General features: G+C 36.9%; 1 protein-coding gene and 1 long non-coding RNA gene across 3 annotated transcripts in view; one reads left to right on the top strand and one right to left on the bottom strand.

The window, feature by feature from the left end:
- Nucleotides 1-4,437: 4,437 nt before the first annotated feature.
- Nucleotides 4,438-19,299, bottom strand: part of LOC149070565 (uncharacterized) — a 48,534-nt gene continuing 33,672 nt past the window's right edge. The window contains exons 1-2 of one of the 2 annotated variants that reach the window (XR_016195030.1): nt 5,506-5,626; nt 4,438-4,546 (exon numbers count right to left, since the gene is read on the bottom strand). This is a non-coding gene — a long non-coding RNA (uncharacterized LOC149070565). Of the gene's footprint in view, nt 4,547-5,505; nt 5,627-19,299 lie in introns of those variants that run through there. The other variant, XR_016195029.1, reaches the window with a different exon arrangement.
- On the top strand, nt 5,613-18,401 carry LOC149070566 (bcl-2-related ovarian killer protein-like). The gene is made up of 2 exons (XM_089249108.1): nt 5,613-6,633; nt 17,592-18,401. The coding sequence occupies exons 1-2, from the start codon at nt 5,971-5,973 to the stop codon at nt 17,730-17,732; spliced, it is 804 nt and encodes a 267-aa protein (XP_089105234.1). The 5' UTR covers nt 5,613-5,970; the 3' UTR covers nt 17,733-18,401.

Here is a 19,299-nt window from a genome sequence, read left to right as displayed (position 1 = left end):
TCATGTCGTGTCTAAGTTTTGTCTGTGATAATTGGTTTTATTGTAAGTAGTTTGGGTTTTTTTTATGCATATACACTGTCTAGCCGTAAAGAAGTCGCATACTCGAATACGGGAGTTCTTAATCAGAGGTCGTTGGAGAGATTTTCGGGGAGTTGGGGTTCCGTGTGCTCGTATGGGGTCATTCAAGTATTACGTCAGCATCGGGGGGAGAGGGCGTTTCGGATTTGCTGACTTTTGATGACAGGAGAGTTGGGGTTTGAAGGTTGCTTACCTCATCAACCACTCTTTTTGAAATATGAAATATTCTAAGCTGGTTCGAAATTTTGCTGATGGGGGGGGGGGGGTCAAAAATGACAAAAAATCTGCTGACGTAATACTTGACTGGCCCCTATGAGAAACGGTCGGCCTATTATTTTTGCATTATATGATGAATAGTACTCTGTAAACTGTTCGCGGCATATATTTTAATAGTGCAAATCCCCCCTCCCGCCGCTCGAATACTTTGTAGCACCTATTTAGCTCACCAGTTACAGCATGCATTCGTTGTTGACTGCTTTATGAGGTCATTCAATACCTACACACTTATTTCTAGCCTAGTTTGCATTTGGTCACCAGCATGGGCGGAGATGTGGGGCAATGCCCCCCCCCCCAGCTTCAAAAGTGGAGTGGGCAGATCTAATGTATATGTGTATATATGAATTGATATCATCGTGCCCCCGCCCCACAGACTTCCAAGTCTATCTCCGCCTATGGTCACCAACATCTTGACATTTTCAGGGGTGGGCGGTTGGTCAGGGAAGAAACGAATGACTCCTCAGATGGTTTTTGATGAAGTCTGGTCACTCGCATTGGGTAGCCAATTCAAGTGTTTGAATGATGCCCAGTTTTCCCAACTTGTTTTGACAATTTCAGTTCAACGTATCTCAGTGGGATATGTCATTGCTTTCATAGAGGAAAAATGTCTATTGACAGATAAATAAATATGGTCGTTAAATATGCTGAGATTCGGCTAACTTCATTTTGTTGACCTGCAGTATTGTTGACCGTACTCTGTCGCTGTAGAAATAAGTTGCAGCATCATAATTCTTCCTCAAAGGCTTGCAGTAAATATATTCTCTCTATCTGTCGCTCTTTTTTTTACCAATCAGTGTGTAAGTGCCAATCATAGTTAAAGTTTTTATTTCTATGCCCCACACACGTATTTCATTAAAATTTCCCCGATGAATCCCCAGTGAATAATGCTACATACCGGAAAACAGTGGGGTATTGAAAATTTACTCCACTTCTTTGAATAGCATTGTGCTGTTGTGGCTGCGAACTGAAGCCTTGTCCTGTTCTTGAAAAATTAGATGACTTTTGACTTCACCTAAATTTTCGAATGTCGAGTAACCGTTTGAGTACATTTTAATTGAATGCTGTGGGGGGGGGGGGGCTTGAGAATGATTATACATTAAATGAATCGTCCAGTTGCAAAACTCGTTAAGCGCCAAACAAGATTTGTTTTACAGAAAGTGAAAAAAAAAACTTTTCTATAAAAGAGTGCATTTTTGCTTGTTAAAATGTTAATGTTATGCCATTAAAATTTTAAATTTCAAGCAGTCAGCTCAAAAAATGCAATCAACAAAACTTTCTTTTTCACTTTCTGTAAAAAAAATCTGGTTGGCGCTTAACGAGTTTTGCAACTGGACGACAAATATTTTCACATGAGGACGGGGCCAGTGAAGTTGAAAACATTGCGCATAAGACAGTCTTGATGGATTTGACTCCTACTGGCACGACTTGTTGAAACAGCTAATATACAGAAATTACCGACTTACCCCCAAAAAACGAATTCGGGGAGAAGGGGGGGGGGTATCTGCATGTGGTTTGGAAAAAGCTTCAGTTCTACTCAGAATTTTTCTCCTGGGCTTTTGTTTTAACTGATTTCTTTCTATTTTCAGTTCTTTCATCAAAATGTTCTGAAACGCGGAAGCTTTTGTTTTATTTATTTTTTTACAAAAATTGGATTTATTTTATCCAAAGTTCAAAATGATTACTTTTTTAGATGATTGGATACGTGAAAAAAGATCAGCAATGGTGGAAAAAACGAGTAAAGTAATAATAATAATAAAAAAAGTAAAACATTAACTGTGGCGCAATATACAAGGTGGGGTACTCAAGTTTCCATTACATATCTTGGAGAATCCACATCCACCATAAGTTTAATATAATTTTGAAGAGTACTTTCATTCCTGCAAGAATGATGTCACTCTCCGCTATCCATACGAAGGTTTTTAACAGGTGGCTGATGCGAAAATGAATTTAGGAAAGAAAGAAAATTCAACCGTGCCCTTTCGGGAAGTTGAACCCACTTCCTCTAACGTAGGACAGTTGAATTTTATTGCTTTCCTAATTTTCAAAAAAGTAAGTGGGGCAGCGGTAAATGACATTTTTGCAATATTTCTAATCTATGTAGATCATATAAAAACAATGTTGCTTAAAATGCAACAACAAATATATTTTTTTCAAATATTGTCACAATAAATTTTTTTTTTGCCATGAAATAATATTTTTAGGGTACCTCATTTTCTTAATATATTTAACTCCACAAAAATTTTCTCTCCTGCATATTTCTTTGCTTGCCAATTATGCTATGGCAATTAATGCTTGCCAACTATGCTTCTTATATTTCTCGCTAAGTAAAGGGACCAAAAATGAGACTTATAAGTAACAAATGAAAAAAAAAAGATTTTTTACATAATTTAATATATAGGGTGCATAGGCAAAACAGGACGTATGACATTTTACTGGCGAACGAACCGTTGATCTTAGAGGCATACTTCCAATTGGAAAAAGTATCCAAATAACGTGTAGTACTCAGATATGTTATTCATGTTGCAAGGGGCTGTATAGTTATTAGAATAAAAAAAAATTTATACCGTCCCCGTGTGCCCATAACCCAATAAAAAAAGTTGTTATTGTTCTTCCCAGGGGGTGGAAAATCTGCTACAAGCTGCTACAATTTCCGGTCGTTTGCTATATTTCGCTACAAAAACGCCGAAACCCTTCAATTTTACGCCAAAAACAAAATTTTCCCTCAAAATGTTTGCGTCACAAAAGAAGCGGATTTTTCAATAACATCATTTGTCCTTAACGCAATTTTGTTTCTTGGTGCCACAAATTGATTTAGCTTCAGGCCCTCTTCCCAGGATTCGGCGCCCAAGCTTCCGACAATGTATAAAATGGGGTCAAATTATGCGAATTGTCACTCATCCACAGAACAAAAAAAAAAAACAAAAAAACCTTCACTAGCTGTTTCCGGCTATTTTTTTACGAAAAAGAGTTGACTCCTTTGATTTATGCGTTTCTTACGTTAATTATTTTTTAAATTGCATCAATTTTCGCTGACTGGCTGTACTTGACGAAACATTAGTGTATCCTTTAACAGAACGGGAAAGTTCGCGAAAGAACGTATTGTCGCACTGGAAAAACAGCAATGGCGAATCCGTCTTCACAGTCAGGAGTTGCGACGCAAAAGTCATCGGGAAATTCGGGATGACGAAATTCGATCATCATGGAAAAGTGACGTAATCCTCGAAGAGTAATGAAATGAGGAAAAGGTCACGAAATAAGTGAAAAATAGAGAATGAAAACACATGTACTCGGATTGATTTTTTTTGTAAAAATTGAACCATTCTATTAAATTTCTAATAGCTTTATTTCTATAGTTTAAATCAAAAATAATTTAATTCTACATTTTAAGTTAGTGTAGTTTAAGTTAAAAATAGTTTAATTCTATAGTTTAACCACTATATTAAATTTTTTAGAATTTCTAATAAATATTCTAAGAATCACCCTCCAAAAGAGATAATCTCAAAGTATGTAGAATCAAACTGAGGCAATGATCAAGAGTGAACTCAAAAAGAAACACTTATCATTTTAAATATAAAATGGGTAAATTCTGGTAAAAGAAGCGAGATAAAACGTTCAGAAATGCTTGAAACCGAACAGTACAAAGCACAACTTAGACGCGCATCAGCTGCAAAAAACAAGGAAAATAATTACTTTTCTAATGAGTGTTTCAAGTCTCTCTCCCTCCTGTAGTGAACTTTTTTTCTTCTAAATTGGTGATTACCACCAAGTTTTCAAGCTAAATCTAAAAACACTCATTTTCAAATTATTTTAGAAATCTGAAATACCACATGTTAAAATGTCACCACGTTAAAAGCTTCTCATTTGCTGATATTGTAAAGAATGCAAAAATATATAAATATCAAGAATTCTCTCAAATTTTTTTATGATTTAAACATTTAAAAATAGGAATTCTCTATGTATTTTGTGCCTTAGCGGGGGGGATAACCCCCTTCTTCGGAGCTGCGATAACACGGTTTTTTAAAGTGAAAAGTAATTATGTATTCGCTACTGCATATATGTATATAAAACTGTGTATTTTATTTACTGCCAAAATTTTAAAGTGTTACAGAACTGTGTAAATGCTGTTACAAAAACAACATCTTTGCTGCTACAATATCAAATTTTCATTTTCCACTGCTTTGTTCCGTCTCTCCTGAAATTAACGAAAAAAAAAAATCATTGTTTCTATAAGTGTAATATTGACTGAGAGATATATATATTATTGAGATATATATGAATTTGAAAATCGCAGCAAACTAGGGGAAAAACAGCATAAAATGCGAGATTTTTTACCCGCACTTGATGCTGTTTTTACTTCCATACGATCTACTTTTATTACGATCAACGGTACGCTAGTAAAATGCCACACATCCTGTTACCTATGTACCCTGTATAAATCGATGTATTTTTTTTTAAATATTTTTATTTGAAACTTTATTCAACATGATGAAATAGCACATAATAATGAAACAAATTAATCAAGAGATCCCGTGGATCTGTACTGATGAACATGAAGTATCGATGAGTAATTACAATGCAATTTCAAGGACGGAACAAACAAACAAAAAAAGGGGGGTAAAAAATCAGTATTGCTGAAGACTTTCACGTTTCACATTTTATCCGATAACGAAAAAAAAATAAAATAAATACTCCAAAAATATGCATTAGTGTGATTTTTAACGCAAATTCAAGTGAACTTATACACTTACGTCGACTAGTGTAATATTCAAGTTTTCTGAATTAGAATTTTTATTTTTCCGATATAATTTTTCCGATTTACATGAAAACTCTATTTCTCGCAGAGAGAAAAATTTCACTTCAATTACGAGGTAGGTAGGATGCAATGTAGGTCATTTTAAAACTTCCAATTTCCCTTCACGTCTCTTGAAGTTCCAAAACCGTCTCCATATGTTAGATAGATACGAAAGGTCAAAGACGACGAAGAAAATCACCAACCATCCTCCGATTACAATAAGAAAAATAAATACCTTAATCAATTTATTTTCCGCGAGGAAACGTTTGCTCAAGAAGGGGGGGGGGGGAGAAAAAAAGATAAGATAGAGAATAGTATCACCATGATCTCTTCTCAAGAAAATAGAGATTGTAACATACGGTAGCTCTCTTGTCTTTAAAAAACAAACACCTGTTGACCTTTCTCCGATCCTTGAGTGAGATTCTGCGCGGAAGTATGTTTACGCGCGTGCGATACTTCACGGAGAAGCACCGATCGATCGATCGAGAGACATCATGTGTGTGCATGTGCTTCGTCGCACCATTCACCCCTCGACGTCCAGAATAAGATAAATCCATCAGGTTGTGTGTTGTGTAATAGCGGCGGAGGCCACAAACCATTCACACTCTTTGCCTTCATCTTCCTCTCATGGGGACCGGAAACAACAAGGAAATAGGCAGCGCGGTCGTCAACCAGCGAGATTGGTGATATTAGGGAGCCCGGAAAAAGGAATAACCGCAACACGGAAGTCGTGTACGTCAATTGTGTCAAGTCCAATAAAAGTCGTTTTTGTTCAATTGGAATCAAAGAGGGGGGGAAAAAAAAAAGACGAGCTCCTCCTTCGTATGGCTCCCGTCCAACAACAACAACAACCACATCTGCCGCCGCAGCAGCAACAAGCGTCTACTATATCGCTTTCTGAATATGCGGCCAACGTCGATTCAGAACAGGCGTCTAGAAGACGTCGCATGCACGCGTCCGGCCCGGCCCAGCGAGTATCCGGTGTCAGCAGTAGCCGGCAGACCCGGCAGATGGTGGCCGAACAGGCCAAGGCCCTTTGTTCGAGATACCTGAGGTCGAAGCTTCGAAACTGTTGCATACCCAGCCAGGCGACCGCTCACAAGCGGCTGGGCTTGCAAAGGTTGAAGAGCCTGGAGATCGGTTTCCGGGACGGGATCCTCGAGATCGCCCACGAACTCAGAGAGCTCGGTATGGAGATGGAACGGAGCCATCCGGAACTCTTCGGCAGCGTCGTCGAAAACGTCGGTCTAAGGACTGTTCCGTCTCAGACCGTGCTGCAGAACCTGTTCAGGTCCCTGACCGACGAGCTCTTCCGAGAGGAAGTGACCTGGGGCAAGCTGGTCGCGTTGTACGCGATGACGGGCACCTTGGCGATCGACTGCGTCAAACATGGAAGCCCGGAGTATGTCCTGGTTCTGGTCAAGGAGTTATCGAAATGCGTCGAGAAGGAGAACGTGTCCGCGTTTCTGTTACATCAGGGTGGTTGGGTAAGTTTCGTAATTTCTCTTATTATTTTTTCAGTCGGTAGTGTGAAAAAACAAAACCACTTTGACAGCGACTCCCGAGTCCAGTTCGGGCACCAGAAAAATATTATATTTGTGATTTTATGATTATACAGGCAGGGCCGTCTTAAGAGCATCGTGTGCCCGCGGGCCAATTGGTTTTTCTGAGGTCCTACCTGGAAAATTCGCGAAAACTTCTTCTCATTTTTGTGAGGCCTCCTCTTCTCTCGAGGCCCCGGCCGCACCCGGGTGGGACCATGCGTTAAGACGGCACTGCATACAGGGTGTCCTGTAAGTCATAACGCGGCCTTTATCTCACTAACCGTTTTTTTTGTAGAGGTACGATTTAAATTTAGAAATATATTCAAAATGTGTTCAGAAATCATTCTGTACCAGTTTCAAGAGTGAAAATACAGTGTGTCATCACAAAATAAAAAAAAAATTAAATTTTTATACGGTTCCCCCATCCTCTAACTTCCGATCAGAAAGTTGTTTACTCGTCTCTCCTGACACCAACAAAAAATACTCCATGTTGTCAAGTGCAATATTCGCCGAGATATTTCAATTCAAACACCAGAGAACAGCCTAAATGAGGAAAAGGAGCGTTGTCCGCTAGTTTTTGCTGTTTTTTTCCATAACTTTTCTCAGATTTTTGAATTCGAATATCTCAGCAAATATTGGACTTAGAAACATGGAATTTTTTTTGTTGGCTGCAGGAGAGACGGGGCAACAACTTTTTAATTGGAAGTAAGAGATCAAGGGGGGCCGCATAAAAATTTAAAATTTTTATTTTGTTACACACACATCCTTTCTTTTTTCCAAACCGAGCACAACTCAGGTCTAAAACCATGGGCAAATTTACTACGGAAGTGTGAGTGTGTGTACCTATGAGTGTGTATCTAGTGATGTGTCTGGTTTTTCAGTGCTGCCATCTGTATTTCAGAAATGAAGTGAGTGTAATGATTTGATATTTGTACCGTTGCATGTTGACGAGACGTTTTAATGGAGAGATCAGCTCGCATTCGCACCTCGAAGTTAGGAACCACAAAAAACCAAATTCAGCCGACCACCACTGTGGCGCCGGTAGGGTTCGAACCCGGGTCCTCGCGATACGAGTCCGTCGCTATGTCCACTGGACCACCACAGCGGCTATGTTGTGACACACTGTATTTTAACTCTTGAAAAAGGGTGTTCAGAAATAAGCCTTCTGAGCATTTTTTTAAACTGGAACTATACCGACGAATGGTTAATCAGATAAAGGCCGCATTAGGACTTATAGGACACCCTGCACCCATACAGTAAAACCCTCCTCTTAACGGACATCCTTGAAATGGCTACTCCTCTTTTCCGGCCAAATAATAATTTCCCCTTGTATAATAAAAGTATGTATTCCAAGTATTCCAAACTCCCGATTAACAGTCACACCCCTCTTTTACGGACAATTTTTTTGGCGCACCTGTGTCCTCAAAAGAGAGGTTTTACTGTATTTGTGACGAAAAAAAAAAGTGTTTTGTTTTCGTTGGAGACCGAAACGAGTTCGTTCATCTCTTTTATTGATAAAATGCACAACAGCAGACAAAGAAAAGAAAAATTTCAATTTTTGGTGCTTTTTTTCTGAAATAAATTACGCATTGCTATTAATTATTCATAAGCTTATTTGTGAGGTTGAGGTAAGCTTCATGCTTAGCCAGGATAGAATTTAACTTTCATGTGACCACTGTTTTTTCTTTCTTTCATTTTGCCGTTAATTTAACTACCAGATAATTTTTTCTTCAAAAAATAGTTACCAAATGCTCGTCAGGGGTACATTGAGATGGGAAAGGATAGAAAAACGCCGAATCAATGAATGATCACTAGAGCCCGGATTATATGCACTAAAAAAGTGGCTGAACATGCTCTAAAAATATTCATATATGCACATATTCATTGATATAAAATGCAAAAATATGCGCTTAAAAATGCAAAAGTAATCACAAAAATGCAAAAATAATCACAAAAATAATCACTTAAAATTCAAAAATAATCACAAAAATGCAAAAATAATCACTTAAAATTCAAAAATAATCACTTAAAATACAAAAATAATCACTTAAAATACAAAAATAATCACTTAAAATGCCAAAATATGCACTTAAAATGCCAAAATATCCACTGAAAATCACAAAATATGCATTAAACACCCCAGAATATGCACTAGTAGCTGTGCTCAGTAACAAAAATACCAGTAGCAAAATAATTTCGACACTATTTCTAAAAAAAAAAAAAACAACACTTTGACGTATCTCTAGAAATATAGCCTTACAATAAAACAATTAATATTTGCAAAATACTTCATGAATATGTACTTTTAATTCACTAAATTTCACCTGCGGCGAAAAAACTGATGTTATGAAAATATTATGAACAATATTCATTCGAAAAATTATAAAAGAAAATTGAGTTAGCTGAAATAAACCTTTAAAAATTGTATATGTAGCACAGTATATGTGCATAACAGCCAAAAAAGCCAAAATATGCATATGTGCATATGCATTTGCAGATAATTCTTGCTCTAATGATCACTATATACAGGGTGTCCTGTAAGTGCTAGCACGGCCTTTATTTCGTCAACCGTCCGTCGTATGATTCCAATTTATAAAATGCTCAACGCGTTCAAAAATTGCCCTGTAACAGTTTCGAGAGTGTAAATACAAAATAAAAAATCTCAATTTTCATACATTCGCCCTGTGCTCAAGAATCCAATTACAAAGTCGTTGCTCTGTCTCTCTTAATGCCATCAAAAAAATGTTCCATGCTAGCTTTCATTTTTTTTTACAGTTAATGTACCAGACACACAGAAATTTAAAGTAAAAACAGAAAAAAAATCTATCTGTTTTGTTCTTGTCCTCTAGTCATTGAAGACCTCGTTTATGTTTTTCGATGTTGATGTGTTGCAGCAACTTTAATATCACAGAGTTTGCAAAACAATATTGTTTCTCTGTACAGAACACTTTCTCACCATATTCAGAAACGAATTTCTTCAGTTTCTGTGAAGTCCTTTGCTTCATTTTAGGCATGTTGAAAATTCGATTTCACAGTATAATACACAAATCATTCACAATCGGTACAAAAATTATTTAGTTACTATATTAGGGTAACTTCCGATGAATTTGAAAATACTGAGACCCTATGTGGTTTTTATCTGGACCTGTTCGAACTTGATCAGATACAGTGATGGCAATCTCACCGAACCAAAATTTCCCTTTTGAGTATGTTTCCCGTTACAAATTCAGAATTAATGTTAGGGCATTTATATGGTGAATTATCTAGCCACGTATTTAGCTTTAGAAAAAAGCATTGCACAAAATTAAAAAAAAAAAAAAATCTTTTTTATTTTATAAAAATTCTCAAAATTTCCCACAAACTCCAAAAAATTGCCCCCATATACAAATACCACGCCACAACAGGCAAATTGCCCAACGAGGTGGCTGACTTAAGAGCATCATGATCCCCGAGCCATTTTTTGGAGGCCCTACCTACTACTGCTACACCATGCATGCACCCCCACGCGGAACCCCCAACGAATCGGTACATGCGGGAATGTGCGTGTCCGTGTAGTGAAACCTGACGCGAAGTTTTTTTTGTTTCTCTGTAATGCTTGTTATGTGTAGTGCTGCCATCTGCCACCAGTTTTTCTAACTATGAGTGAAGTGTTATGATTGAATGATTTATCGTTGTAGGACTGTTGCTCTCTGTGGCGAGACTTTTTAACGGGGAGATCGGCTCGCATTTGCGCCTTGAAGTTGGGAACCACAGAAAACCAACTTCAGCCGACCACCACTGTGGGGTTCGAACCCGGATCCTCGCATCGCGAGTCCGTCACTATAACCACTCGACCACCACAGCGGCCGTCAACCAATTCTAGTAAATTTTTCCCACGAGTTACCATCACCGATTCATTAGATGATTAATCTATTTATAGCCGCACACCAGTGTCGTTAAAGGGCTAATATTTTTATGCTCTAAAAACTCAATATCATTGCTGATTGTTCGAAAAATCTGAATTTCAGGATTTTTTACCAATCAGCAATGACATTTCATTTTAAGTGCATACAAATCCTAGCCCTAAGAGCTCTCGTGAGAGGCGGGAAAAGGAAAAAATCAGTCCGAAGCGGAATTTGAATAGCGGGGAAAAAATTTACTTTTTACCGAAAATTATGAAGTACACGAAAAAGGCTTAAATTTTTGGAAATATGCTCTATAACGTAAAAACAGCGAAATATGCAAAAAAAAAAAAAAAAATTCAAAGACATGAAAATCCGAATCTTAATAATAATCTATTCAAACTACTTCATTTACCCCTCGAATATAAATTTTTATAAATACCATTTTTTCTTGGGCATGATACTTGTATTTTAATGCCACTCATTTGTGAAGGTAACGACAGGAAACTAAATTTTATAAAAGACACAAGTTTCAGGTTCCTATCATTTTTTTATTCTATATATAATACGGTAACAGTAATTAATTAACCCATATAGTTTATTCATTTGAAAGCATAATTGGTGATACCGGGGTTCCGATGGGTAACAATAACCCATCAAACCCCCCTTCACCATTACTCTGCCAATTCATTAGCAGTAGTATGCTTTGCCCCGACAATTTGTATTCATTGTAGAGGGCGAATCCATAGATTCACCTGACACCCAATAGGGTTCGTTCTTCAGGAATAATTCTAATCATACACGGGGGAGGGGGCACCCGACTAGGACCCATTGATATGAACTTTCTAAGGGGACATGTAATATGAGAGTAAATAGTATAAATACGATTAAATATGAGAATTAACGACATTAAATGTGTATGGATGCGACTAAATGTATGTACAATATCTTATTTACACTAACCAGAACACCCCCACACAGCAGCATCAAAAACCAAAAAGAAAGCCCCAGCATGTTACTCATAATCATTATTTTTATAGAAAAAGGATGGAATCTTATGAGGGCCAATATTTCGGTCACCACCATGAATCACAATCAAGTGCAATGCGATTTTTAGTGCTTTACCATTATTTCGATTATCCAACTGACTGAGGTAGATGCATTTCCTTAGGGCGTACCGAGTCTTTCGGACTCCTATAAGCTTCCCTGTTCGATGCTGCTCCGTACGAGCTGGATGAAGTTAAGAAACTGTTTGTTTGTGATAGTTGGTTGTATGAGTGTACGTGTATAAGAGGTGTGTCAAAAAATATAATAACTTTTTTTTTTACAGCCTATGCTGCACTCAGAAAGTCGGTATATGTCAAATTAATTGAGATCATTTTAGAAAATATGAATTCGATAAGTTGTGGCTTACTTATCACAGAAATTTGGAATTTTTAGAGCTATGTCCGAAGGAGGTGAAGTATCAAAATTCAAGAACGAATTTCATGTTATGCAATTATAGAATCTAACTGTCGATTATCTGAGCAAATAATTGACAAAAAAGTGTGGAATCCTGCACCTAATGGTTGCAACAGAGTATATATATTGTTCCGGATAATTTTCCACAAGACTTCGAGATTGCAAAACAAGAAGCTGTTCGACGGACAAACACAGATTTATATACAGAACATAATTTTTTTCACGTATTTACAAGATAATCAGAGAGCTAACAACCTTCTCGCAAAGTTCAATCACAACTGACTTTTCATCGAATTCTAGAATCTGGCATCCTCCCTCTTGTGATCGCCTCTCTATTTATATAGCTCCCGTCGAAACTTCGAGAAAAAGAACATTCCACAAATTTCTGTTTTATAGTACCAGGTTTGTGGCGCCACTGTCTGGATGAGCGTAATCTTCTGGAATGTTCTCCAGCCCTCCGCCAGTTCTTGGCCAATCGCACGCACTTCCGCTAAACCGAAACCGGTATCAACAGATTTCGGTATTTCTGAGAGCCGTCGAACAAATCGCGTCATCTATCGTCTGTAGATCGTAACAATATACACGTTCATTATAATGAATTGCGTGATTAAATACAATATATATATGATTACATGTTGATACAAGATTAAATGCGATTAATATGGATAGCATTCAGTATATATGCAACAATATGTCTTCAATAAATGAAGAGAGAATTAGAACTACGCATTTACACTTTTTAAAAAAAAAACTAAACCAATTCACTGACCCATATCAGTATGTTCTTAGGTGGGAGAAACCTCAACACCTCTCCGGCAGGATAAGGCGCGATGTCTCTTATGTGCTGATATTCTGAAGTTTAAACCCTATCGAAATATCCTCTACATAGTTTGACTGAATAGTCATGTATGGTTTCAATGTTCAAATCCTTCATTATGTCAAGAGATTTCTGGTATTCCATTGTGCCCCGGTATATCGCCGAAGTATTTTATTTTGCTGCACTTATAATTGCTTGATGACAGAGGGTTTCGCCGTGGAAAAGCACAGTGCTACATAGCACATAATTACTCTAATGACTGACTTGTACATAATGGATTTATTTTTGACGTTAAGTGCAGAGCGTGTGTAACAGACTCTGTTTAGAAGTCCTGCAGTCTTAGCGGCTCGAACTTTCCCCTAATGAATGTGAGCTTTGAAACTGAGCTTTTTATCCAAATGCAAGAAAGCAACTACCGCCGAACACCACTATCACAGTGGGGGCACACCAAAAAAATCCAAGTCTCAGACAAAATATCTCGGTGTTATTTTGTCTGAGACTTGGATTTTTTTGGTGTGCCCCACTGTGATAGTGGTGTTCGGCGGTAGTTGCTTTCTTGCAAACCATATACAGTCGAATCCCTTTACAACGAACGCCAAGAGACCGGAGGAATCACTTCGTTAAAACGAAATTTTGTTATAAAGGAATTCCAGGTTACCTTAGCACTGTTCCTATGTAAACTTATTTGTGGGATTAGAAAAGTGTTCGTTAAAACGAGATTTTCGCTATAACGGTATTCGACTGTAGTTACATTTGCTCTCGTTTAAGACCATTGCATGTAGCCGACACCATTTCTCGCAAGTTCCTCGCTACTGATAAATTTCAAAACATTTATTACTTTTACTGGCCATTAACCAGTGTTTTATAAATTCGTAAATTGTTTAAAAACTTATAGAACTTAAATAAATTTGAAGTTTGAAAGTAATTTGCAAAAAAAAATATTTTTACAAAGGATTTTTTCAAACAGCAATTTTTTGTTCAAAGTTTTGTCAATAAGAGGCACTGCGCAGAACAAATTGTGTCGATCGGTCCGAAGGGGATAAGTAGTTAACTGTTGGACAAGAGAGCATGTGGAACGCTCTGGTTTAGGCGTCTATTTAAATAAATGTGAATATGAAGTATTCTCGTTGGTTCTAGTGTATACTTAAAACATAATATGTCTAGGAGGCCAAGCGAAGCACAAATCACTGAACATATGCAAATCAGTCCCATGAAATGCTGTGGGTGGGTGGGGTACGATCAACAGCTGATTTCCTGAGTTTTCCCGTTATTGACGCCACTTACATAAGGTTTCCATTGCGATTTTGACATTGGTGGATGAAGCAGATAAAGCACTGTTAATGAAGTTATTTTTTACCTCAATCGAATTACCGGCTGAAGCTATTTATAAATATTTCGGGCATAGAAAAAGATTGAAGAAAGGTTCATGTCCAATCACTTCTGCCGGACTGGCTTCCCTGGTCCTCTATCGATAGAAATTTGAACTAAATATCTTTTCTGCACTAAAAAAATCCCCCTTTGCGAGAATAACTTTTCCCCAAACCGCATTCATAGCCAATATGTACAAAAAAAAAAAGGGTTTTCTTGCAAAAGGTCGAGTATCTCTAATTTTTGGATATGTTGTAGGAACCAAGGCCACTAATTAAAAAACAGAGTTTGCAGAAACGGACGCATTGTGCAAGTGGAGTTAAATTAAAAAAAAAAAAAAAACCTAAAAATTTTTCGGATTTTCTTCGGTTTTCGCTTTATATTTCGGTTTCTGTTCATTAGAGGGCAAAAGTGTAAATCACAGTATTGTAGAACGTAGAAGATAAAATTTTCTACAACTTTTGTGTTTATGATTTTTTTCTACGGGCTATAGTTATCGAACTGTAGAGCAGTGAAAATTTGATAATTTTTGCAAAATCCGGAAAAAAGTTCCGGTTTCACTCACTAGAACTTCTTCAAACAAATCAATTACATTTATTATACTCATATATATCAAATATACCAATGCCTTTAATTTTTATGAATTTTTAAACTATTTATGAATTTTTATGGAACACTCTGTGCATAAATATTAACGATGTTGGTAAGTTTGATTAATATGAGAAAGTACGTATTTGTATATAACTTTCATTAAACTACTCATCAATTTTCACCGAACTCGATACGTGCATTACATGCATTTTGATATTAAATACTAAATTAAATGAAAATAGATGTGAAGAAAAACATAAAATTTATTATTAGTGTGGCCTTTTGCACACATTTATCAACATGTGCAAACATATTAACCAACATTATCGATAGCACTCATCATTATAGATTGAAGTTTATGCATAATGTAATCATCCGGTAAATTTGAGTAATTCATTGATGATTTATCATATTTACCAATACGAAATTGGAGAATATCCATAATTACCGGTTAATGAGTTGAAAATTCGCAATATACATCGAGTGGCCACTTTATTATGGCTATCTGACAGTTTTAAGCAAATGAGCTATGGCGCCCCACTGTTCTGTAATGTCGGGCATGTAAATATAAGTAACACGAAATCACACTTTTTCCAGTGCAGATTCGGTCACGAATGATTTTAGGGGACCGACATAAAATTAAAAACGGGAAAAAAATAAATGTTTTCTATCAAGTATGTATCATAAAAAGCTGTAAATGATTTATAAAAGATAAATAAATAAATAAATATATATTTATCTTTTTTTCCCGAATATATAATATGATGTCACTCTCCGCTATTCACACGAAGGTTTTTAACACTGGCTGATGCGAAGATATATTTTGGAAAGAGAGAAAACTCAACAGCCAAGGCGGGGAATCGAACCCGCGTCCTTTCACTTTCCGGGTGAATACCACTAGACCAGTAGTCTAGACCGCCCAAACTCTGTACAGCCAGATTCCTCACTTGGGATACATAAAAAAATGCGCAAAGAACTACCCGTAAAACTCATAGTTTTCGAGGAAAATGCAAAAGAAAAGTATGACGTCATATCCGGTGCACAAGGGGGGAAAAAAACTTTATTGGAAACATGAATATCGGTATTTGCACATGTTTACAAAGGAAGATGTTCAAAATGGCTACCGCGCATATCGATATATTCATGCGTGCCATGGAATGACGTCAAGCCATTGTTTGATATAGCAGCGGATATGACGTCATACTTTCCTTTCGCATTTTTCTCGAAAACTACGGGTCGCACAGGTACAGTTCTCTGGGCATTTTTTAAGTATTCCACGCGAGGAACCTGGTTGTTCAGAGTTTGGGCGGTCTTGATGGGACACCCTGCATATAGTGCAACATAAAAATTTCAGTTAAATGTCACGAAACTTCAAAACGATATCAGTGATAAAGTGAGCCGTATGATTTGATTTACTTGCTCATTTGATTATTTCGCGAATAAACTCGCATAATTATGTGCGAAGACGCGTGTCATAATCCTTAATCATGCAGCTACTTTCAGCAAGTAACTAAAATTACTACTCATTGTATCGGCGATATCTTTCTCAATTTTCGCAATATTAACTGAAATTTTCATACACGTTGCACTAGATAGGGTGTGCTGTAAGTGCCTTTATCTCATCAACCGTTTGTCGTAAAAGCATGGTTTCAGTTTAAAAAATTCTTAAAATGTGTTCAAAAATTACCCTTTACCAGATTTAAGAGTGAAAATACAGTGTGTCCCAAAATAAAAAAATATAAATTTTCATATCTTCCCCCCATCTTTTAACTTCCAGTTAGAAAGTTGTTGCCCTGCCTTTTCTGAGTCCAACAAAATCGATCCCGTATTTTTAACTGCAATATTAGCTGAGATATTTGAATTCAAAAATCTGAGAAAAGGTGAAAAAGCACAGCACAAACGAGTGAAAAAAGCTTTGTCCGTTATTTTTTTGCTGTTCCTTCCCAGCTTTTCTCCAAGTTTTGAATTAAAATGTCTCAGTGAATATTGCAATTAGAAACATGGGATTTTTTTTTGTCGGGCTAAATAAAAAAAGGGCAACAACTTTCTAATTTGAAGTTAGAGGACAAGATGACCGTTTAAAAATTTAGATTTTTTTTTTATTTTGCTACACGCTGTATTTTCACTCTAAAAACTGGTACAGGGTAATTTTTGAACGCCTTTTGAGCATTTTTCGAGTTGGAATCATGGCTCTACGACTGACGGTTGATGAGATGGAGGTCGCATTAGCACTTGCAGGACACCCAATATATCTGGCAACAAAATTATGAGAAAATAAAATTGCAATTCCATTGCGCATGCGTGATTGAAAATCATCTACTGAAATGCTCATTTCTCATCGGATACTGACATTGCTGTTTTAAATTCTTCATAGTGTGTCTCACGTATAGTGTCAAGTTTTCTGTAACTTTTATTAAGAATTGGTTGAAACTTCACATATTTTATTTTAGCAATAAAATATGCGATTCATGCAATCTTGATAAAAAATGTTTTTTTTATTTTTATCGATTCTTAAAAACATTCATGACCGAATATACACTGGAAAATCCAGTTGAAGCATTATGTTTACATGCTCGAAATTACTGAACAGTGTGATGCTATAGTTCATTGGCTTGAAACTGTTAGGTGGCCATAATAAAGTGGCCACCCAATGTACGTATAAATGGAATTCATATGAAACTTACAAAACAATATGATTGGATATATTATGTTTATTAAGCAATAAAACCTTCATATCATTTATTAAGAAAAGTGTCAATGAGTTTGATTCCCTCTTTTACTAGGGTGGATTGCTCACACGCTTCAGAAGACGACCAAACGGCAGAGCTTTGGAAATCCTACTGGTCATGCTGGTCACGGTGGTGCTTCTGACCGGCACAATATGGAACTTACTCGTCAAAGATTTCCTGTGGTTTCTTCACTAATTTCTGAACAAGCCACGTCGCCGAAGAACTGGTCGAAATACACTCCAACCTCCTTCCCTTTCGCTCGATGGAGATTCACGTTAACTACAGATGGGACTGGATTGCTAATTGGTTGCGCAAGAGAATGCTGCTCTATATCTTAGAAGGAATTTGTCTCGTGTGGAGGACCAATCAGATTCAAGGCCACCTGCCAGATAGGAAACTTGGGCAGGTGATCTGTGATCTTTTGGGTCTTCTACATTTCGGACGACACCATGAGATCGAAGTTCGTTTTATGAAACTTTCATACATAATTATTGTCCAACGACGAACAACAACGAGCTGAATGCTGCCAATGGATCTTATAACTGTGTCGAGGATTATTTACATTTCTACATATCAATTTTGAGATACAATTTGCTTTCAATGATCGAATTTTTTCTTCTTCTCTATATGGTCATTCGAGCTTAATCGCGTGTACACATTTGTTATTCACATGTACGTGTATGTACCCTTGCTTTCAACCCTATTTATTCTCTTTGCTATGCATATATATAAATTCTGTCAAATTATTATACATATATATATATATATATTCAAAATTCAAAAAATTCTATTTCTGATTGTGATATTATTGTGATCGTTTTGAGAATTTTATTTGACGGAATAAAATGGAGCCTATTTGTTGACAATTATTGTGTCAGTTTCAATATAAGAATGAATGGTAATCGAATTTCTCGTCAGGTTGAGAATCATCATTGATCTTCATTGATCGAATTATAAATCTGAAATAATCAATGACTTGAGATGATCGTGTGAAGACATCGATTTATCCGCTATAAACAGTTCGATTTTTTCACAAGGGTATACATGCGGTACCGGGTGACAAAACTATATAAGACGGTTTCAGCTCAACTAACTCGTGAACCGCAGATAGGAAAAAGTATTCAATTGACATGCCCATTTTAGATATGACATTCATTTTACTAGGGGCGATATATTGTCAAGTATAATGTCTCTCACAAGCACTCGTGATGGGAAAACCACGAAGAAATTCGAAGGACGAAAAACAAGAGAGAGAGAGAGAGAGAGTGGGGGGGGGGGGAAAGAGACCTACAACAAATAAGACTCGTCTTCCGACTGGAATTCAACAAACTGCTCATTGTTCTGCGGAGGAGGTGCCGCTATGTAGAGAAACGAATCCTTCTAGAATAAATATCCACGATTCTCGTGCGATCTTTACAGTTCCCCTGACGCTATGACGTCGCCAAATCATCGTTGTCGCCAGACTTGCCAAGTTCGTCGTAAATTTAGCGAGATTTGCATAGTGATGCATGAATGATTATTTACAGGCGAAAGATGGCATAATATGCACATGACTAATAATGACTATTTACATAATTTTCTTAAAATATGTAATTTCATTTTTTATACGGCCCTTTTGTCCTCTAACTTTCAATTAGAAAGTGGTTGCTCTGTCTTTCCTGAGACTAACAAAAAAATTCCAAGTTTGCAAGTGTAATATTAGCTGAAACACACTGAAAATCAGGGAAAGGGCACAGCGTATATCAAGAGACAAACTTGTTCT

Source organism: Pholcus phalangioides, unplaced genomic scaffold, assembly GCF_987345545.1.
Source record: "Pholcus phalangioides strain wild (caught in Gottingen) unplaced genomic scaffold, Ppha-v1.0 ptg000021l_1, whole genome shotgun sequence".
Taxonomy (NCBI): Eukaryota; Metazoa; Arthropoda; class Arachnida; order Araneae; family Pholcidae; genus Pholcus; species Pholcus phalangioides.
The sequence above is the reverse complement of the archived record's forward strand: the minus strand, read 5'-3'. Positions and strand labels throughout refer to the sequence as shown.